At 53.1% G+C, this 22,113-nt stretch overlaps 2 protein-coding genes across 2 annotated transcripts; one reads left to right on the top strand and one right to left on the bottom strand.

Annotated features, from left to right (window-relative positions):
- Positions 1–2,065: 2,065 nt before the first annotated feature.
- Positions 2,066–3,046, bottom strand: CSDC2 (cold shock domain containing C2). The gene is made up of 3 exons (XM_075727629.1): positions 2,871–3,046; positions 2,475–2,597; positions 2,066–2,228 (listed from the first exon to the last, which is right to left on the bottom strand). Exons 1-3 carry the CDS (start codon positions 3,044–3,046, stop codon positions 2,066–2,068), a joined length of 462 nt encoding a protein of 153 aa, XP_075583744.1.
- Positions 3,047–14,852: 11,806 nt separating this feature from the next.
- Positions 14,853–21,907, top strand: POLR3H (RNA polymerase III subunit H). The gene is made up of 7 exons (XM_075723586.1): positions 14,853–14,873; positions 15,283–15,410; positions 16,636–16,732; positions 18,380–18,466; positions 19,456–19,519; positions 20,159–20,366; positions 21,031–21,907. Exons 2-7 carry the CDS (start codon positions 15,300–15,302, stop codon positions 21,082–21,084), a joined length of 621 nt encoding a protein of 206 aa, XP_075579701.1. The 5' UTR covers positions 14,853–14,873; positions 15,283–15,299; the 3' UTR covers positions 21,085–21,907.
- Positions 21,908–22,113: the final 206 nt, after the last annotated feature.

Consider the following 22,113-nt stretch of genomic DNA (forward strand, 5'->3'; position numbering starts at 1 on the left):
AAACGCAACCAGACAGCAGGCAGCCACACTTCGAAATCCCTGGAGCAGCGGTGGACAGCCCCGGTCCCGGTCACCCCTCCCAGCGGGCAGCAGCCTCCTATCCCAGGGTGAGGGTCTGCTCCCACCGAGCAAGGCTGGAGCACCCCGGGGCCTCCCAGGACATGCTGTGCGGAGGAGGATGAATCCGTCCTGCCATCTGAATAAATCCCTGGGTGCCCCAGGTCCTTTATGTGGGAGAGCCACCAGCATTCCCACTCTGACACAAGCACACAGGACAAAGAGCCAGGACAAGGCAGGGCTCATGGGAAAGTCACTTTTAATGGTTTATTGCCAATGTTACAAAGGTCGACACACAGTCAGACAGGCGGGAACCACACCGGAGTTGTAAAAACACCAACAAGTCTAGGGTTTTAGTTTATTTAAAAAAAAAAAAAAAAGAAAAAAAAAATCAAACAAAGTTTGCCTTGGCCAAGCTGACTGCATGTCCCAGGGATGCCTGGGGCCTGAGCCGGTGTTGCCGCAGCCCCTGGGTGAGCTGGGCTTCGAGTTGGCAGTGAGATGGGCTGCGGGGTCCTGGGGCAGTCCCCACGCCAGCCTGGGCTGGGGCAGCACATGGTGGTCCTCCCAAATCCACAGGGCCCCAGCTGTCCTGCATGGCACCAGCTTTGCCCCCTTCCTCTCCCCGCTGACATCAGACCCCTGTCCCCACCGCAACAGCGGCGGCAAGAAAGGTGGAAAACACCCCCCTCCATCAGTGCTGAGGACCAGCAGTGCCAGCGGCTCCCGACGAGTGGGTGCCTGGGGAGCCGGCCATTGTCACCCCCCCTACTCGGGGGGCTGCTTGCCCTGCTTCAAAATAAACCCCTTAAGATGCTGATGATCTCCATAGGCACCATTTCCCTGGTTCAGGCCCAGCCGGGTGCATGCCGCCCCTGTCCCGCTGCCCTCTGCCCTGTCCCTCCCCGGGGCCACAGGAGCCCGCCTGGCCAGGGTATGTCGGAGAAGACCAAAAACGAAGTTTGTGCTTTGTATACAAGACCCTGCCTACACCGAGGGGCTGGGGAGGAGGTGGCTGCGCTCACCCCACAGCCAAGGCTACTCAAACCCCTCAGCCCCTTGCCCCCCCGGCAAGCTACAGATATGCACGCACATGCGTGCACACACACACACATGCACGTGCATGTGGGAAGGGGGGGGTTCCCCAGGGGACTGTGGGGGACAAGGGGGGGAGGAGGAGAAGGCAGCCGTCTCCCCAAAACCATGTCAGCACCGAGCCAAGAAAGTGCATTACCGGCCCGGCGGCAGTGGGGAGCACAGAGGTGCAAAGTGCACCCCTGCCCCACGCCCAGGCGCAGCCCCTGGGCACAACGCCAAGCGCCCCCGGCGCCTTGCCAGCAGCCATTTGCCCCTTAAAACTAAATTTTTTCTTTCTGTAAGCCACTCGCCTCCCCGTGGCACCGCTGACCTGAGATCTTTTGATGGAGGGATGTGGCTCAGGCGGGTGCCGTGAGCTGCCAGAGATGGGGATGGGTCTCAGCCACCCAGTCCTCGCACAGTGATACGCCGCCCCACGCCGCCCCGTTTCCCCCCAGCCCCACGGCATGCCCTGCTGCTGCCATGCTGCGGGCAGTGGGACCAAGCAGTGTGCCCATCTTGCCGGAGAGGGGTTCAGGAGGACTAGCTGAGCCCCACCAGCCTCCCCCTGGCACCCTTCTGCTCTCAGCACCTGCTTCAGCCCGGGGCAGCAGGGGGGCCGGGGGGTAGGACTGGTTCCCCTGCTCCCCATGGCCTCGGGGGCAAGAAAGGGGACACAGAGCTCGCCGCTGCCCCCGGAACTGGGGGATGGCAGGGGAGGGCTCTGCTTCCCCCGTCCCCCTCAACAGACATTTACAAACACACACAGAGAAAGGAAACCGTAACCTTATAAAAGACACCGAACGCAAACGCCTGCGTGTTTGGGGGCAGCCCCGGCCCCGTCGCCACCTCGGCTCCCCCCACGGCCCCTGCGAGCGGCCGGGCAGGCTTGCTCCGTGGGGCCGAGCGGCCGGCGGCCCCCCCCGGGCGCCTAGGAGCCGATGATCTGGCCGGACCACGTCTCGTGCTTCGTGTGGGGCGCCAGGTTGGTGAGGACCACCTCCACTGCCTGGAACTTCTGGTTCTTGGGAGGGATGGGGCAGACCTTGTACGTCACTTCGTCCCCCTCCACCGGGACGTACTCCCCCTCGATGCTGCGGGAGAGGAGAGGAGAAGCGGTGGGGCTGGGGCCAAGAGCCAGATCCCCGCTCCAGACCACCAGCACCAAGGAAGGCACCCGACCCACCAGCTGCACCTTGGGAAAGAAAACCCATCGGCGAGGTGGGGTAGAGGACAGGCAGAGCCCCATTCCCACCCCATGGAGACATCCCCACTCCAGCCCCATGCCAATGGCACAGCTCCCCCAGGGTGTCCCAGCACCACATGACCCCCAGACTTACTCAGACACGTGGACAAAAATGTCCTCTGTGCCATTCTCGGGGGTGATGAACCCGTGGCCCTGGGAGCGAGAGAACTGCTTGCAGACGCCCTTGAAGATGGGTCCGGCGGAGGCACGTGCCGTCCTGCGGAAGGAAAGGGACGGAGATGTCTCACCGGTGGCACTCGCCCGGGGGGCAGCATGGGGAGAGGTTTGCTATGAAAACATGGCCTTCCCTGGCAGAGCACGTGGCACCCACCCACAGCACCCCAGGCAGGTGGGTGCGGCGATGCTGGGTGCCGTGATGGTGACGTGCACCAGGCGTAAAGGGGGTTCTGCAGGCGCTGCTGGTGACCGCGGTCCTCACTTGGCTCAACCGGACAGTCCCAAGCCCGCTCGCCACGTCCCGGCTACTTACGCTGAGTAGGTCCTGGTCCTCTTGGTGGGGAGGGGGCTGGGCAGGTCCCGCAGCAGGAGGTTGCCCCGCTCCCAGATGCGGCTGCCCTCCCGCTGGAAGGGGAAGGTGGGCCACACCGGCGACTTGGGGGAGTGCAGGGGTGGCACCGCCGGCGGGGCGCTGGGGTCTGACGACATGGTGGGGCCGGCGGGCTCCTCCGTTTTGGGGACGGGTGGGCGGGCCGCAGGAGAAAGGGTGCCCGGGTGCGTGGGTCTGCTGCCTGTGACCTGGGGAGCAAAGAGGGGGGTGGTTACAGGCCCCCCAGGGGGGCTTTTGGCAAGGGCAGTTTGCTGTCAGGAATTGCCCCCTCTGCTCCTGGCCCCACATCTGTGGGGGCAGGCAGAATGCTGCCAGCCTTCGGTACCGGACACCAGCCCCCGGCACTGGGAATTGCCCTGGGAAGCCCATCTTGGCTGGGAGCAACCCAGGAAGTTCCAGCAAATCAATCCCGAGGGAAGGAAAGAGCCTGGTTTGTGTCTTCATCTTTCATTTTCCAGGACAATCCCACATATTAGAGATGAAGTCGCTAAACCCCACACCCTGGGAGAAGGAGCAGCTGAGCACAGGCTGCCACAGGGATGGACCATTTTGGGAAGGATGCTCACGCAATGCCAACACACCCAGCCCCCCCAGCCCTGGCCTCTGAGATCTCCCCCCAGCCTGAGATTTCTGCTAAAAGGGTGAAGGAAAAAGGCTGAGACAACAGGTAGATCAAGGTCAGGGGTTTGAGGTCTCCCCACCGCTGAAGGTTGCCTCAGCGTGATGGGATTTAGGACCCAACCTCAGCCCCAGCCAGCGGCTGCTGCCTTCCCTGGGCACATCCCTACCGGGAAGGGACACCGGGAGGCTATTGCCAGGCTGCCAACAGCACACACATCCTTCGGGCACCTCAGATGAGCCATGACACAAGCACAACCTCTTGCCGCTGCAGTCATCAGGCTCCGGTTTTTGGCTGGCATCGTGTGGTTTGCAAGGAGTTAAAGCCCCAAGGGGCAGGCAAGCTTTGGCTGCTGGAGGATGCGCAAGACACAAGACGTGGCCTGACAGCCAGGTCGCCTGTCCAAGAGCAGGAGCCAGAGCAAGCGTGGGCACAGCTGTCCTCGCCAAACCACCCCGAGCATGAAACTGGGGGGGGTTGTGCATTTTTAAGCCTCCCAGTGAGATGCTCTGGTGCATGATCAGCACTGCAGCCGCTTGCTCAGAAAGCCTTGCTCTGCCGATTTCTCTCCCATCAGTCGCTGCATCTGATGCTGGGTGCCTCTGTCATGGGGTGCCCCATGCCAGCGGCTGCTTGGGGGCACCGCTCTTTGGGTGTGCTGGGTGGGGGCTCACCCATCCCCATCACCCCTCAGGCTCGGGGGTTTCCCCATCACCCGGAGCTGAGGAGCCCGACATCCCATGGAGTTATCGTCCCCTTCCCCGCCACCCCCTCCAGCCCTTCCCGCCCCTCTGGGGCATGTGGCATCTTTTGGGACGACACCTGCACACACTGGGAAACCTGAAGAATATTTAATTTGGTTTCTGACTCATCCACAGCCCCTTGAGACACGGAGGCCCTGGGGGGATGTGCGAAAGGGGGTCACCTCCGCTCTGAAATTAGCAGGCACCAAGGACATGGGAAAAGGTTTCTAGAGCAGCTGAAGTTTCAGGGAGGGACCAGGCGACTCCTGTTCCCCTTGCCCACCTCCACTTGCTTCCCCTGTGAGGGAGTCTGCCTGCCACAGGTCCTGACTGCTGCCAGTCCAGCTTTGGTGCCCATCCACACCTCAGCTAGTGTCCTAACAGCTTCCCCCTCTCAGCCCTGCAGAGCTTCACCCCGAGGTCCAGGCAGCAGAGGCCACACTAGAGTCCCACCCCAAGGCTTAAGCCACCACTTTCCTCCTGCCTTCCAAAATGACTTCCAGCCATGGCTGCAAACCCCTCCGAAACGTCTCTCCCCTCACTGGCTTCCCATCCGCCCCTGCACCGAACCCTTCATGCGCTTCAGCGGCTCCTCTCTGCCATGAAGCGACTGGAGCACGCGTGCCTGCCTTCTGCTCCACGGCCCACCCCGCACCAGGGCTGCTCGGCTCCCGGCCCGCCAGGCTTAACATCTCCTGCCCCCGTGCCCAGGCTCAGCATCTCCTTCCCCCATGCCTGAGCAGCTCGGAGAGGCTCAGGGAGCACCCAAGCGAGACACCCAAAAGCTGGGGCAGGCACCGAGCTGCTTCTCTGCTCACATCTGTGCCCCCCGTCTGACTGCCCTGCCTGCGCTGGCAAGCAGCAGCCTGGCCGCTTTTGGGCAGCAAAAAGCGATGTGGTCTCCAAGCGTCACCACAGGATCCGGCACCTTCCCAGGAGGTGTCAGGGCTGGACGAGTGGGACGATTTGGGGGAAGCAGCCCTCCGTTCTCTGCCACATCATGGAGCTGCCACTATGAAAATGGCTTCACCACAGCGCGCCTCCTCTGTGTGCGCTTTCGCTGACGAGGCCTTTTGGTTCCCCCACCAGATTAGGGACAATGGAGGGTATTTAACCTGAATAACGATGCTTGGAGCAAACTATTAGTATGCTGAGGGGATTGGTTGGCACCAGGAGAAAGAGCTTCCTCCGGCGGGTCCACAAGGGGCTGGAAAAATGGAAGTTTCCCAGAGGCAAAAGAAAAAAATAAGAGGTGAAGGGGAAGGGGCATGCAAGAGGGGGAGCCTTGCAGGGACAAAATGGCATGGGCAGATGAAGTGGCAACCAAGAGTGGGTTTGCCCCAGGTTCATCTGTGGGACCAGCCCAGGCTGGGGTACCCTGGAAGGCTCCCCGGTTTGGGGGATGAGCGGTGGTGGGGAGCAGGAGCACACTGAGCATCGCTGGGGGAGAGGCGGCAGACAGCCCGGTCCTGAAGCCCAAGGGCAGCAGCGGAGGGTGCCCTCCTCGGGCTGCCATTTGCCCCCACGAGCTGAGCTTGCCCCACGTGGGAGAACAAGCCGGGTGCGATCACCCACAGGCACTTTAGGGGGGCTGCAGCTGGCCCATGGGGATGTGGGGGAGAGCCCTGCTGCAGCGTGGCAGCTCACTGGGATGAGCAGAGGGACAGGGCACAGCGAGGCTGTGGGATCCCCGTCCTCGGGGGTGTGCAACCCCCCCAGACACGTCCCTGAGCAGCCTGCTCTAATGAGGCATTGCACCAAACTCCTGCTTGGAGCTGGGGCTGAAGCAGAGACCTCCGTCCTGCGGCCATGCCAAGGCTGGCTCCCACGGCCAGCAGCGTTCTGTCCCTCTCCAGCGCCCAGCTCAAGAACCCCAAATTTGTGGGTCAGCCTTGGGGCCTGGTGGCTGAACGCCCCGGCTTTGCTGGTGAAGCTGAGGCTGAGTGGGAGCTTAGGCACCACGGGGGGCTCCGGGGCGGTATCCTCCTCCCACCTCATTTAAATCCCCACAGCAAACAAAGGGACTGAGGAAATTAAACTCACAGCAAAAGCAGGCTGAGAGAAGAAGGGAGACTTGAGCATGTCCTCGCCGGTGTCTCCTCCCCTCCCAGCCCAGGCGGAGAGCAGGGAAAGCCTCTCTTGTCCTCCTTCCCTCCCGGTTCTTCCCCCCCCCCATCCTCTCCCCAGCCCTTTCTCCACGCAGCAGCCCCAGCAGGTGGCAAGGAGGGGGCACCTGGGGCACAGAGGCATTTTCCCCCTCTCCTCCACCACCAGCCATCATGCTAAGCTCCACCGGGGCTGAGAGCATCTCTCCCCACCCCAGGTCTCTCCCGGCCCGGCAGACACCACCCACAACACCGTGTCCACCCCACGCACGTACACAGTGCAGGGACGAAATCCGGGTCACTTGAGGAGGGGAGCAGAGGCTGCAGCAGCCTGGCTCTGCCACGGGGCACGGGAAGCCTTTCCAGCGTAACCCACCCTCCACTGCTGCTGCCAGACCTCCACCTCGCTCCTTCCCTGTCTCCCCTCGGTGGCTTTGCTCTGAGGGTCCCCCGGGGTGACAGTCCTCCGAGCCAAGGACGGGTGTAAGCGGCACCGAGCCCAGCGCTCCCTGGAATGGATGCTCTTCATAAGAAACACCCCCCACCCTGTCCGTCTTCCCCCCCGCCAAAGAAACCATCTCTGAGCAAAAACCCAGAGCCCTCTGGTGACAGGGTTTCCTTTGGCAGCAGCAGACAGCTTTGCTTTTATATTTTTCGGAGGGCAGGCTTCCAAGCCAAGCTGACAGTCGGGAGCGCTCACAGGCGAATGCAGGAAACCCTGGCCAATTAAGGCAGACAGGCAGTAGACACATCAGCTTTTATCTCAAGATCCAAGTACCCCATTCATCACCAGCGACTGAAAGGTCTGCCGTTTATCAAATAAAATCACTGTCTCTCTCCCTCTCTTTAAAGCCAAACACATTGACTTGGGTGCTGCCTGTGACCTTGTTTAACTAAACAGCCTTTCAAGGTCCCCCAGAAGGGGGGGAGAAGCCTTTTGAAGAGGCACCAGCCTCTGCCTGCCACTCCCCGTTCATTAGCGGCAGCGAAGAAAAACCCCTCACGCATCCCTCGGCCGGGTGGGGGAATACATATTTAATTGGCTTAATCGCCCTCAGCGAGTCGGCCCTCCCGCGTGGCGCTTCTTTGTGCTCTTTCCCATCCACCAGAACCCCCGGGCTGCCCAGGATGGATGGACGGACGGACGGGTGGTCGCTCTGCCGGCAGCTGTCACACTCCGGCTCTGGACGTGACCCTTCGGCTGGCCCGCCATCGCCTTTATAGGCCGTTTCCTTTCACGCCGCCACGTCCCTTTGCAAATCCCTGGCTCGGATGCTGTCTGCCACCACGCTCAGGTCTCCCAAGCGCCGCTGCTCCCCCTGCCCCAGCCAAGGAGCTGGAGGTTATTTTCCCTCTGCTGCCTTTTCCGGCGAGCTTCCACACCGGCTCTTCCCTGCCGCTCGCCATCACATTTGCTCCATCCCTCGCGACTGCCAGCGGTCCCAGTTTAGGAGTCAGGTTTACCTCCTTGCTCCTTCCAACCCAGTAGCAAAAAGGTCTCTGTATGCCAAAAAGACACCCCATCTCTGCACCCAGCTGCCGGCAGCCATCTCCTCACCCCACAGAGTGGGGAAAGCGATGTTCTGGCCTGCCGCCATCCTCGGGGAGGCTGATGCCCCCCCAGACCCAGCCTGTCTAGACACGGGCTGAAACCGAGAAGAGCTACACCCCTCCAGACGCGGAAGCGTGTCCCCAGAGCTCAATGGAAAAACAAAAATCCCATTTTTCAGCTGCTTGGCACATTCACACACTGAGGGACCCACCAACACTGCAGCGGCCAGCTGAGATCCCGAATTGGCATCTCCTGGGGGGCTGCCGTGAAGGGCAGGAACCAGCTGGGGAACCGGGATGGCTCCAAGCAGGGGTTACCACAAGCAGGGCCACCGCAGCGCTCGCCGGGCTACGTTTCTCCATCCTTGCTTCCTCAGAGGAAGCTCAAGCCTCGGCGTCTGGCAGGTTTTTATAAATGCTGTCTCTGTCCAATGCTAATGAAAGCCTCTCGGGCAGGGGGCCCCCCTTTTTTTGGTTACCAGATCATGCCATTAAGACTTAGATACCAAGCAAAGCAATTTCCTTACCTACCCTGCAAGTTAAAAACCCCTTTGCTGAGACAAATTACTATAGGAAAAATAAACTAGGCGGTTTTTGGGGAATACACACTGACAGCGTCCCCTCCCCAGCTAAGCCAATCACGCTCACAACTCCAGGGATCTTTGCTGAGATAGTCTCGCCTACGATACAGCCTGCTTAGCGCTAAAATATGAATGTCACCTTTATGGATTGATTATAAAAAGCTCCCTTAGTCAGTACTGGGCTGCCCAATTCTTGGGGAGGCCATGGGGGAGAGCAAGCAGGCTGCCAGATGCAAAGGGGAAGCAAAGGGAGAAGCCATCATGGAGGCTTGATTTACCTTTTAAGCATATATGCAGAATCACCACTCCCAAATACCAAGTTTGTGGGATTTGGTTGTTTTGTTGTGGTTTTTTTCTTTTTTAATTAGAATAGTGTCTGTTCAAAGACCTGGCGCAAATGTCCTCATCTGTGTCCTTTCTTCCTCCTTTGTGGATCTAACTTGCTGTCTGCAGGAATGGATAGTGCAGCCAGTCCCAAACAAACCCCAAATCAAGCCCCCGTCATTATCAGCCTGCTTTAATAAGACAGATTTTTTATAAATTGCCTCCCCCCACCACGGCAATCTGAGAGCTGGGTCCCAGCTGATCTCAGCCGTCTGTGGCAAAGCCTCGGCGATTTGCCCCCCAGCCAAAGCAGACATGCAATGCCGCTGCCACCACCCCCAGAGGAGTTATTGTTCCTGCGGCTGGTGGGGAATAACCAAACCGGAGGAGGGAAGTCGCGCTTCACCCTCACACCTCTCCGCCATCAAAAGGAAAAAGCAGGTTTGAAAGAAAAAGGCGGTACGCCAAGTTTAACCTCCAGCTACAATAGCTGGATGGCCATTGTGCCTCCCCTTACCTCCTTTAGCGGTGACGGGCTCCCTGGAGCTGCGCTCTGCAAAGCATCGGTGCTCAGCGGGGCCGAACGCTCCTCCACTACCTTGCGAGGAGCAGTGGTCTCGCCTGCAGCCTGGCTCTGGGGGGCTTTCTCCGGCCAGCTGCCTGCCTGCCCGCCGGCTGCCTGCTGATGGATCTGCGGTATCTGATGTGTGTATGATGTGCGCCTCACACACACACACATACGCATCCGCACGCCTTCCCCTGACGTCAGGGCCAGGCCAGGGGGAGCGGGCAGGTGGGAGGGATCAGCCTGGTCATTTCTGAGCTAGGCTTAAAGGAACAAGTCTGTATGGGGGGCCGGAGGGGACAAGGATCAGCCCTGGGGGGCTGCATCGCTCCGGTTACGCAGTGACGCTCATCGGTGGCACGGCCGGACGCAACGGGGGTAGCCCCACGGGCTGCAGGGACAGCGGGACAGGGGGGTAGAAAGGCACCAGAGGGGGAATGGGGTCAGGAGGCCAGGTCTGGACTAGGATGGGTCCCCTGCGACGGATCAAACCTCTCCCCTGTCATCCCGAGTCCCACTGGTGCCACTGCAGCTGCTCTCCCCACCTGCCCAAGCCTGCAGCCCCCCAGCACCCACGGGTGCCGCGGTCACCACCGGCACAGGAGGGGAGCATGGGGGCCACATGCCACAAATCCACCCTACCGCCCCGCTCCCCTGCTCCGGGCTCGCAGCCGTCACAAAGCCAGGTGCTTTCTAAGGGTCTCATTTCTAGCAGAGCACTGTGCCAACCCCCCAACCCCAAAAGATCTTTCTGTTTTCCCCTGTGCTGTCGTGACTGTGCCCAGGAGAGCCATCTCCGTGGGCAGAGGCAGCATCATAAATCGGCCCGAGACTTTCTCTCTTGGGGGTGCAGGGCGATGTGATGGGGACAGGAATCAATCGTTTTCTGTGTCCACTGGGGAATAGAGCAAGGAGTAACGGGGTTTAAATTGCAAGGAGCAAGATTGATGCTAGACATTAGGAAACACTTTCTAACAGAACAGACAGTTAATTACGCAAGTAGATTGCCTGGGGAAGCATCAGAGTCTCCATCACTGGAGGTTTTTAAGAACAGGCCAGGTAGGCATCCTTTGGGGGGAATTTAGGTGATATTGGGTTCATTTTGGAGCAGAAGGGTGGACCACAGCAGCACCTTACCACACAGGTGCCTGTCATCCTGGAATAAAATTTGCTAGAACCCCAAACAACCGTGGCACAGTGTCAGTGCTGCAGGGAGCTGTCACAGGTGTCTTGTGACACGGGGTGGTTGTGGGTTGCTTTTCGTTTCTTAAACATGACTCTTCCCTTCAGTCATTCTAAGTAGCTGAACACGATGATGCCAACTGGACCTGTTCCACCGACGACCCTCGGCGCTGCAGGGTGGCCTATAAGTTGTATGGGAAGCCACAAGGCATGGCACAGAGTCAGGAGACAGGGTCACAACTCCTCTGCCTGGCTGTATCCATCCATCCAGGTAGTTGGGTGTTGATCCGTGGCGGTTCCAGGGGCTTTGGCAGAGGGACCGGATTGCAAAGCAGTTGTGTTTCTCCTGTCACTGAACTACAGTGCAGAAAAAGGCTCTGTAGACAGAAGAGACCAGCCCATGGCAAGACCACCAAGAAGCACTGAAACCCCAAGTACCGGTGAGTTCTGCCATTGCCCATCACACTCTGCTTGTGGCTTTTCAAGCAGTTTTCCATGACAAAACAGGAGTCCCATTCACCTCCTACAGACACCACAAGGCTCAGGTCCCTAGTCTACCCTTCAAAACCTTGCATAAGAACGTGAGGAGAAACCCAGCCAGCTCTCAGTCTCCATTCTGAGCTTCTCCTGAGGTGGCCCATCCTCTCCTGGGGGACAGCTCAACACATCCAGACCAGGAGGATTCTGAGGTGGAAACAGCTGGAGGCCAGAAGAGTGCTGGGGATGTGTGGTACAGGCATGCCCTCTTCTTCCCCAGGCATTCATTTAACATTTGTACATTGAATATCGTAAATACCTGTACTTCCCCACCTGATTCGCGGTACACCAGGGTTAGCCATATGCCCAGCTGCACGTGTTAAATGATATAAACTGAACAGGGGAGATGAGCGTCAGAACCTGACTCTCCTGCATAGTCACTAAAGGCTCTTGACGGAAAAGGCACGGGGAACTCAAAGTACTCTTGACTGGAAGATGGCTCTGGGCATGCACTGCAGCAGAGGAGGCAGAGAGTCTAAAGCATGCAAAAATGATAAAAGGAGAAGAGGGGAAGCTTTGATCAGAGAGTGGGAGTGGGGGTGCCAGAGATGCCTGCAGAGACAGAAGCAAAGGCAGGAGCTTGGAGGACTTTGTACGTGAGAAGAGACATAATTCCTTTGGAGTCAACCAAAGGAGGGACAAAACAGTCTAGATGCAAATTACCACTCACCTCCTCCAATGTCCCTGAGCCAGTTTTCCCCAATAGCCATGGAGATGTGGGGGCAGAGGAGATTTTAAACAAAATAATTTGTGGATTCCTTTCATTTTCCTCCCAGTTTCTCAGCTTTCAGGTAACTTCAAATACTATTTTTCCAGTTTTTCTGTACAATCATGAGAATGAGAAATGTCTGGGATTTTCTCTGAGTGATAGAAAGAGCCTCATACAATCCCTGGACTCCAGCAGCTGAAACTTCAAAAAAACCCCAGCAACCAAGAACCATGCTCCCAAATGTCAGAAAAGCCCCAATACTGCTGAGAGAGACTCTAGAGACATTGTTATTATGTATGAAAAGGTGTGTACAGGCGCTGCAGATTTGTGGATATTCATTGTGTCAGTACTACTGGGACAAAAAGAGACCACTCAGCAAAACGAGGCTGTTCACACAATCTCCAACATCAAGACACTTTAGCTGCAGTGTTAAATATAGTGTAACTCTGAGTGCTATCAATAGCTGAGTTGAGACAACACTCATGTTTTACACGGCAAAGTTTGGCTTTCATTTATATTTTTATGTTGGAAACAGTGCTTATGAAACACAGAATTCCTCCAGGGAGAAAACCTAGGTGGTAATAGAGTAACATCCGTCACATGTACAAAGGCCCAGGCACACACCACTTGCGACCAGGGGGGGCTACCTGCAGTGGGGGAGACTGGAAATAATTTCCCGCAGGCTGTGATGCTGCTGGTAGAGGCTAAGAAATTGCCAGTCAGACTCAGCTCTGGTGGTGTTTGTAGCCTGGTATCTAAGGCAATGAAGCTCATCTGACACTGCCATCGCCAGCTTTCTCTCCACACATTTCAATTCAGTTTCCCCAGAGTAGGATCAAAGTACCTGCAAGTTTCACCAAAATACATAGCTGAGTAGAGAAGAGGAATCCTGTCATCCTTACCGAGGAACAGCCTGCAGCATTCAGCCCTTGTTGGCGATCTGATACAGGAGAGAGAGATTCTGCATGTCCCTGCACTAGAAGAGCTTGCTTGGTGCCTGCACTTTACAAGATACCGAAGACCCAACTGTAAGACACAAGCCAAGCCAGTATGAAGTGAGGCCTTGCAGATCCGCTGCTCACACAGCTGGTTTTTGGGGGCTGTGGATCAGGCTGAAGGGAGACGCATCCGCTTTGTATTGGGCATCCAACAGCCCCCGACAGGGCATGGCTATTGGAAGGACAAAAAATTTTAGCTCAAGAATGGGCTAGAAATGGAAGCGTGATATGACTCTGTCCAAATCCACTTGTCTCTATCTCCCACGTTCTCCGAGGTATTCAGCCTACTATACCCCTGAACCCCTGCCCCTATTTAACCTTACAGTTCTTATATACACAAGCATCCAGAGTGACCACCTTGCCAATATCAACAATGTCTAACTTCTACCTCCTTGTGTGATACCAAGGCTATTTCTTCCCCTGCCGTCAGAAGAGGGACAGGGTCAGGAACTATTCTCTCATCTGAAAAAGTAGCTACAGATACCTGCAAAACCTGCACTTCAGCTAAAGGTCAAACCTCGCACTGCCAGACCTGCGTGAGGCCAGGACAGAACAGCAAGGGATGTGGCACGTGTGCCAGCAAAACTGTGCCGCGCCGAGATTAGCGCAGCCGCGACTGTAGCGCAGGAGAAAGGAGCCTTTGTAAGGTTCCCTGAAGTAGGACAAGAAGAACAAGAAACGCTGGGGATTTGGGCTGAGGTGTTCTGATAGAGCGGCGGTCTGCTGCGTTGGCAGCAGAGCTCCTTGCTGAGATGGTAGATGCTGCTCCAAGAAAAATGCTGCTCTTCTCAGGTGACAGGGGAAAACTTGTTTCTGGGCCCCCCATTTAATACAAACATGCCAAACATGTGCAGACCAGCCATGTTTACCTAAAAAAACCCCAACAACCCAACAGATCCTGGTGAAACAGGAGTAATTACGAAGAGATCAGAAACTCCTTGGCCAAGACAGGTATCTCGTTAATGAGGCATAGCCATGGTATTTGCAACCTCATTTTCTCCTTCCTGCTCCAAGACAGCTCAACATTTAATGATTTCTTATCTAAAACACTCATTACTGTCCCACTATGCGCTGCTGGGGGGTGTGTGGGATGACACACTTAGCCTTTGCATCAAAGCCATTATGCTGACAGTGCAGTTTTGACTGTCAGCCAGAGATGTTTGGTTTTCCTGGTGAATCTTTTTTTAAACACACTTCAAACAACCTCCTTTCATTTTTCCCAACTAATTTCAAATGTTAGTACACCCCCATTTTCTACCATCCATCATGCTGCTTACCTCACTGCAGAATGCACCAGGGCCTGCAAAATCATACCATGGGAGGAGGTATATAGAATAAATCTTATTTATTAGAATAAATTATTCCAGCTCTACCTGATGCCAATTCGTACCTGATAATAACCTTGATCTAAGTATTGGGCAGTTGCCACCGTGAAGAACACCTTCCATGCGCAAGGGGTCTGTAAACCCACAGAGTTTTGCTGTGTAAGTGGGCAAATAGGTGAAATACTGGCTCTCGGAAAGACACAAACTTTGATCTCTGCTGCCCTGTTGCAATTGAAGCTTACAAAAAACGGTAAGTGAAATGACAATAACTGCAGTTGTGGATTGTTTCAGGTGAAACAATAGCTGCGGCACCGCAACCACTGGCCGGGGAGACACCCGAGGCGGCGGAAGGACAGGTACAGAGCTGAGGGGCGTTCTACGTTTATATTGACCAAAACCACCCCCCTCACGGGGGCCACCAGACACCACCACAGCCCGGCCCCGCACCTGTAACGCAGGTAACGACCCGCGGCCCCGCCCCGCCCTGAGGAGGGACAAAATGGCGGCGGCGGGGCGGGGCGGGGCGGGGCGGGGCGGGGCGGGGCGGGGCTCCGCCCCCACACCCCGCTGAGCGTTTCGCTGTGCGTCAATCAGGGCGCAGGCCCGCCCACCGCGAGGGCGATTGGCTGAGGCGCCGGAAGTGCCGTGAGGCCGGGGAGCGTGCGGCGGGGCTCTGCGCGTGGCAGGTGGGTGAGGGAGCGGGTGCAGCCCCGCTGGGCTCGGCGGCCTCAGGCGCTCCTGGCCCGCCCGCCCGCCCGCAGCCCCGCTCCTCCGGGCTCCCGGCTGCCGAGCGGTGCGGCTGTTGGTGTGCTGCCCCCGCTCCCTACAACGGCGGGCTGCCTGGCCGCCCATCCCCAACAGCGGTTGTGTGGCCGCCTTCAGTCCCCGTCCCCCCCGTCCCCCAACGGCCGTTGCGTGGCCGCCGTCAACTCCCCCCCCCCCCAATCGATATAGCTAGGGTGCTGCCCCCCCTAAGCTCCGTGAAAGACGTTCGGGTGGTTTCTCAGGCCCGCCCCACATCAGTTGTTGGGGGTCTTAGTTGCCCCTGCAGTACGCCGGTTCTTGAGACTGTTGGTGTCTTCTCTCTCTCCTCAGAGGCACTCCCGGCCACCATGTTTGTCCTGGTAGAGATGACTGACACAGTAAGAATTCCTCCCTGGCAGTTTGAAAGGAAACTGAATGAATCCATTGCAGAAGAGCTAAACAAGAAATTGGCCAATAAGGTAAAGTGTGGGTCATGTATAGGTTGATGCAGGCGTCATAACATCCCCATTTCTTCCTTTTATTTGGTCCTAATGAGATGTATGGGTGAGGTATCGGAGTAGCTTAGATGTGAAGGTCATCCCCAGAGACTGAAATATCAGAGACTGTAAATAAAGGGACAGTCGTGTATCATCTCAAAGGGGACTTTTTTCTAATGGCTACTGCAGTAATGGGAAGATACTGAGATGCCAGATGGGGCAGAGAAACATGGAAGAGAAGTAGTGAGAGTAACTGCTGGTTTGTGTGTAGAGTAGCAGTCCGAAATGCAGTCTGAAAAACAGATGCAAACTAATCCAGCCAGTGGGGGAATTTTAAAAAAAGATGATGCAAACAAATGTAGAACAGTGATGCTGGAAGAGAAGGTGTTAACAGCTGACTTGGTCTGTGCTTAGTACTTTAAATACAGTGTGGCAGTAAGAAGTTGGTCTTTGGTGCAGGATATAAAAAAGTGTTATGTCATAGGCCAGGAGGTAACAGTTTCCCTGTGCAGCCCCTGGGACTGTGATTAGCATACGGCTTTCAGCATGAGGCAGGTGCAAAACTCAAAATGCAGCTTGAGAACGGAGGTCAGAAGAGCAACCTGAAGTGATCAAGGGTTGCAAACAGCAGATTATACAGACAGGTTATGAAAAGCAAAACTCTTCCCTCACCCACTGATGACTAGTAGGCACCTCAAATTTTGTAGGCTGTGAAGCTGTCTCGGAAGTAGCAGAGAAACCAAGAGTTCTCTTCGTCTCTCCCCAGAGCTAATATAATTTAAGACAAAGGCAAGCCTAGAGGCTTCTGAGAGTGTAACTAGTGACAAGTATGTTTAGCCTTTGGACAAGCTGTGGGGCTGGTGAATGATGTCTGTGGGCAACTGTTTACTATCTTGGCAGGTCAAGTTCTGTCACTGCTGACAATTACCCCAAGGGTTTCTGTTTGTAGTGGTGCTCTTTGCAGTGGCAATGAAAACACATCCTCCCATAACACTTGAATAAGTTAGGGGTTCCCCTACAATGCAGTGTGGTTAGAGCTGGGGTTGTTGAAGGAGTGTACCAAAACAGCCTCCCTCCCATCTTGCCACCCTTCTTTTGCCTTCTTTTGAAAAGGTGTGCACAGTGTATAAATTTGATGGTTTGCTTGATTTAACCTGGTGGGTTGCTTGATTTATTGCTTTTTTAATTATTTTTTTTCTTTGAGCAGGTTGTATACAATGTCGGCCTCTGCATCTGTCTGTATGATATCACAAAGCTGGAAGATTCATACATATTCCCTGGAGATGGTGCATCACATACCAAAGGTATATTCTTGTTCTCAGTTATATAGTTTTGCAGAATGTTAGTGATCTGGAAACGTAAACTAAGTTCAATTGTTAGGGAAAGTATGTTTAAAGGAACTTACTGAAGTTCATAGCCATAACTCTCTTCCTGTTAGGAGGGCAAGAGGAATGTGGCAGAAGTCTCTTTCCTTTGCATTTTTATGGGTACAAATACAGCTTTAAATAGCCAGTCCTGTTTGCCTTCTCCAGCAGTCCATCTGTTCTACAATTAGAGCTGCAAGGGTGGGGTAAGGAAGGGGTTAATTTAATTTAAAATTATTGGAAATCTTCACGTAGAAAATAAGTTGTATAAATTGTTCTGTGTTTCTCTAGTATTTTTCCTTTTTGAAGCTTATTTTCCCTAGCTAGAATTTTGAAACATGCTTCTAAATATAACATTTGCACAGCATTTGATGCTGTTTTCCTAGCTGGAAGTTTTGTTACATTTTTGTTTGAGACTAAGACAGATCTGGTTCAGCATACATTTCTAGTGACTTTTGGGTTTTTTTGAGTAAGAGATGATTAATTTCTTTACTTTGATTTTTGGCAAATCTGTCTGAGTAAAAAGTAAAAGCATAAAAACAAATTTCATCTATTTTTTTTAAGGTAAAATACGTTTCTTTAAACTGGAAGGAGATGCGTTTTTTCTAGCTTCAGTTTTCAATGTCGAAGCGTAGCTTGAGCAAATTAAATGTTTCCTGTTAGAAGGGAACTGGACTGACTGTATGTGGCTCCCCGTGTCTATATTTTAACTCCAACAGAACTCCCCGCAAATAAAAGCTTCTCTAATACTGAAGGAGCATGGCAGGCTTTCCTGCTTGCTGTAATCTCCATTCAGCTTCTTAACTTTGAATTACTCCTTGAACTGAAACAAGAGAATATATTTTCTCTGAGCTTGGAAAAAAGTCTTCTGCTTTCAGAATCTGGGGTAGCACTTTAATAAATCCTGCTGTGTCTGGTAATAACTCTTTCTCTAATGTACTGCCTGATTTTATGCAAAAGAGCAGCACAGAGTATGGACAGCTAAAATTATAGTAAATTGCTCAAAAGCATTGCTTAGCTAAGATTAGCCAAATGCAGCATTCTTTTAATTTATAAATTACGCTAGAAACAACATTTCATTTAACCTGGATGAAAAATGCAGTTACATTAGAGAATGTTATTTACTCTGATAATATTTGATGGCAAATATTTTATTTAAAGAAAATACAGCATTGCTGACAAAGATAGAAGGAACAGAAGTATTACGAGAAAGTATAATTTCAACTGATATTCTTGGCTGTGAAGCATCGTGCAGGAATGCTCACATCATAACTAAAGCAGAGGTTCTGCTCCATATTCTTCATTTGTAGTTTCCTTCTGTGAACTTAAAGTCTCGTAAGCTTCAAGAGTGGAGAACAGGAGGCTGCTGGTCAACTGCTGTCATAATTCATGCAAAAGAGTTAGGAATCAGAACTCTTATTCCCATTTTTCTATCGAATCAGTGCCTGTAAGGAAATTGTAAAAGAAACTGGGTAAGCATTTTAGAAGGCATATAGGATGTGGGTTTTTTTTTAATGGCTGCCACCCTGTGGAAAGAGTATAGTTCACTAACATGGACATAACATTAATGATCTGTTTTCTTTTAAGTGCATTTCCGCTATGTGGTCTTCCATCCCTTCCTGGATGAGATTCTGATTGGACAGATTAAAAGCTGCAGTCAGGATGGCGTTCACGGTAAACCGCAACTTCTAATGTTAGGGACACGTGAGCTGCAGAGCTCTTGGGTCTGTTGAGATACTGTGATTTTGGGTGGTATAGTGCTGTCTGAAGACTATTACTGGCCTCTAGTACTGCTCTGACCTGAGGGTGGTTGGTAGTTTGAGCCTGGCAGCTTCCCCTGCCCTTGATGGTTTTGTCTGCACTCCCCTTTCCTTCTGTCATTCATGTGCATGCCTGAGAAGAACAGGCAAGCCCATCTGGACCGTAGACTGGATTCATTTTCTCGCTTCAGTTAACAGAACTTATTTTTTTTTTAAAGTGGTAGTATCAGCGTGTGTTGCTCTGATATATCTTCCCTATAGTTCTGTGCAAATTCATGATTGTTTCCTGTACCTGAAAACATGGCAGGGAAACGTCTTTGTGAGCACAAAGTGCTGTCAGATTCATGGAATACATAATTGATGAGTTGCTTTCTTTTCTTGTAGGAGTCTAACATGCAAGCAAGCTCCTCTGCTCAGTTGTTAAGTTAGGGCAATAAGATTATCTTGGCTGCATTTGTTGCTGAATTTGGCCATGTCCACACTCTGATAAAACTCAGCATCATGAAATCTCAAGGGGGAGATGGGGGCTGTTCTAACTTTATATCGGTCTTTATTTAACATGTTACATCTGTGATTTCTAAGCTCTTTTCTGTCGCAGACCTCTATAGCATCTGACTCATTTCTTGGAACGCTTTCATTTCCAATCCTGCTCCAAACAGCCTTTTCCTTTCCCAGCGGGCATGAAGACTGTGCCCTCTGTTGCTGTATGTACTTTCAGCTGGGCAGTTGCTTTGCTGCCAACTGAAATTGAGTGTTGTGGCTCAAAGAATAATTCCTGCGTGATCTCGGATGTCCTTCCTGAAAGAGGAAGGAGAATGAGTCTAGAAATGCATTTTAGGAATTGCTGTGGTACATCATTTGCTAAGAATCATTTCAGTCTTAATCAAGTTATTTTCTCCACAGTTTCTATTGGATTCTTTGATGATATTGTCATCCCACCAGAATCCCTGCAGCAGCCAGCTAAGTTGTATCCTTTGATCACCTTTGATAATTTTACTACTTCATTTCAAAAGATTGTGCAGTGCTGGCCCAACAGGCATTCACCACTGCAACAATGAAGGTGCTCGGTGGCAGAAGCTAAGCTGTTGTGTCAGGCAAGTCCCGCAGACTGTTATCACAGCTAGACAGGCCTCACGCTTACTAGGTTTTGCAGGACCATTGTGCCCGCTGGTAGAACTGAATGGCAATGTCCCCTGAACAACCCCGCTGTAATCCCTGCCTCTAGTCTTGGCTGCTGCTGAAGACAGAATGCCGGTTTTACCACATCATGTAATGTCTAGATACATGGTGCACGTAATATACTTACTTGTGGTAGGCGAGGTCTTCTTGGGTTTGAGGGGTTTTGTTCGGTTTGGGGGTTTTGGTGGGGTTTTTTTGGAGGGTGAAGATAACCCCAACTCTGCCCAGCAGCATACATCTTGAAGCAGGAAAATCGGAAGCAAGACGGGGGTCCTGGACTGCGCAGATGATGACTTAGGAGAGTGCACTGCGGTTTGAGAAATAATTGTGGAAAGGGTTTGAATTGAGTCTATTCCCAAAACTGTTAGAAGGTGATCTGTCAGGCAGAATACTGATTGTTTCCATCCTTAACCCTTGGCGTGGCCAGTGATGAAGCAGAGCAGGTGTGGGTGTGGGAATACGAGACGGAAGAAGGGGCCCATGACCTTTACATGGACATTGGGGAGGAGATCCGCTTCCGAGTCGTGGACGAAACGTTTGTCGATACATCACCGACAGGTCCGAGCTCTGCAGAGGCTTCCACTTCAAATGCCACAGAAGAAGTCCAGAAGAAAGAGGCACCCTACACTCTTGTGGTAACTATGTGCATAATTCATACAGCCTTGTGAACGTTGTGGTTTGTTCTGTGTCTAAAATAGCATCCCTTTGCCAGGGAACTGATTGCTTTAAGCTGACTGTGAAGCAAACAGAGTCACAAAATGAAAGGAGTAGAAAAGGGGAGAAACGAGATTGTTCTTGTGGTTGCGCTGTGTTCGCTGTGTGTTTTCACTGGAACACTTTGTGGTGGGTGGTGGAGTTCCCCCAGGAGGCTGATTTAAAGGAGACTGTGGGTGCAGGATCTGCAGGTAGGAGTGAGTGTACAAGGAGCACAGAGCTGGGAGAACCACATCAAGGGTTACGCAGCAGCTAAACAGTCTTTCCCGTGCAGTGTTTTGGCGTAAGACCCACCTCGGTACAATGCAAGAGAAAGACGGATCTAAACCAGTGAAAGCTGTGTTTTCTCACAGCTGGAGTATGTTGGGACAGTCAGGAGGTGGAAAATCAAGCAAGTGCTTGATTTTCAAGTGTTGACAAAGGTTTAAAGGAGTGTGGGCAAGTGCTGGGCAGGCTGTGGTAGGGGAAGAAACTGCATACCTGATCTGTAACTCAGGGGGGAGAGATTTTATATTTTTATGTGTTTACTCCTGTATTCTCTACACAGTTTACAATTTCATGCTCTCTTCTTCTGTCTGTGAACAGGGATCAATCAGTGAGCCAGGCCTGGGCCTCCTGTCGTGGTGGACAAACAGTTAGCTGCAATCAGAGCCTGCTCTGCAGAAAGTCTTTCCGGTGGATGTTTGCGGGATTAGGGGATCCTGCTGGTGCTCATTGCTCTTCTGAAGCTGAATGAGAAATTAGACCTGCCATTCTCTCTTTCCCCTTCAGCTTCCAACCTGCCAGATCGAGACAGTCGCTTTCAAGAAATGTCTTCACTGATCTGTAGAAGTGAATTTACAGGCACAAAAAGCCTTGAGCGCAGCAGCAACAAACTCAGCTGGAGCTTTGGTCTCCTGCCCTGGAGGGAAAACTGGGGAGGTCTTTACTTGCCTGAATTAAGAAGGGAGTCGACTTCAGAGAGTGAAAGCAGGAGAGAATGCCTGTCAAGAAGTATTGCTTCCTTGGGCTGAGAGCTTGATCTCAGAGGGGTAGAAACCTGCCCTTCTTTTGACAGGAAACAGAGAAGAATATAGCAAAAGACTAGAGTTAATAGAGGGTGGTACCCTGGAGACCCGGAAAATGCTGCTGCTGGGAGGGCAGGGGAGGTGGTGGTAATGTTCTGCTAAGAATGAGCACTTAACCCATGGGTGAAGTCAGCCAAAGAGAACTGGAATGACAGTAGTTTACCCAAAAGTAGCTTAGGCTCTGTGAAGATGACCACTGTGGAAGGCTACAGGCTGCTTATTGTGCTGAATGGAAATACTTTACTGGGTGGGCTCTGTTTATGTAAAATGAGCTAAACTTTGTGGGAGTTTGACTGAAAATACCTTAATTATGAACTGAAACGGACCAAGGCTGCTTTGAGCAAGTTAAATACTTGTTTGTGGGGTGTGTTAATACCAGAAATTGAATAAATAGTAAAAACCACACGGCCTGCCTTCCTGTACAATTTGTGGGGAAGCTATTAGCTTCCTGCCTAGCAGGAAGAAAAAAAAGTTGCCTCCTGCAGTTTAGCTACTTGGATTTCAAGGCAGACAGTGTTGAGACCAACAGTTTGCTCTGCTCTAACAGCCAATAACAAACAATTGCCATCACCCTCCCTGACAGCAGTGAAAGGAAGGGGGG

Source organism: Pelecanus crispus, chromosome 1, assembly GCF_030463565.1.
Source record: "Pelecanus crispus isolate bPelCri1 chromosome 1, bPelCri1.pri, whole genome shotgun sequence".
Taxonomy (NCBI): domain Eukaryota; kingdom Metazoa; phylum Chordata; class Aves; order Pelecaniformes; family Pelecanidae; genus Pelecanus; species Pelecanus crispus.

Coding starts and splice junctions, on each gene's coding strand:
- CSDC2 (XM_075727629.1), bottom strand. CDS start 3,046: ATGTCGTCAGACCCCAGCGCCCCGCCGGCGGTGCCACCCCTGCACTCC. Junction 2,598..2,870: donor AGGACCAGGACCTACTCAGC/GTAAGTAGCCGG, acceptor TTCCTTCCGCAG/GACGGCACGTGCCTCCGCCG. Junction 2,229..2,474: donor ATTTTTGTCCACGTGTCTGA/GTAAGTCTGGGG, acceptor CCTCTCCCGCAG/CATCGAGGGGGAGTACGTCC.
- POLR3H (XM_075723586.1), top strand. CDS start 15,300: ATGTTTGTCCTGGTAGAGATGACTGACACAGTAAGAATTCCTCCCTGG. Junction 18,467..19,455: donor CAGTCAGGATGGCGTTCACG/GTAAACCGCAAC, acceptor TTTTCTCCACAG/TTTCTATTGGATTCTTTGAT. Junction 19,520..20,158: donor CTGCAGCAGCCAGCTAAGTT/GTATCCTTTGAT, acceptor TGGCGTGGCCAG/TGATGAAGCAGAGCAGGTGT.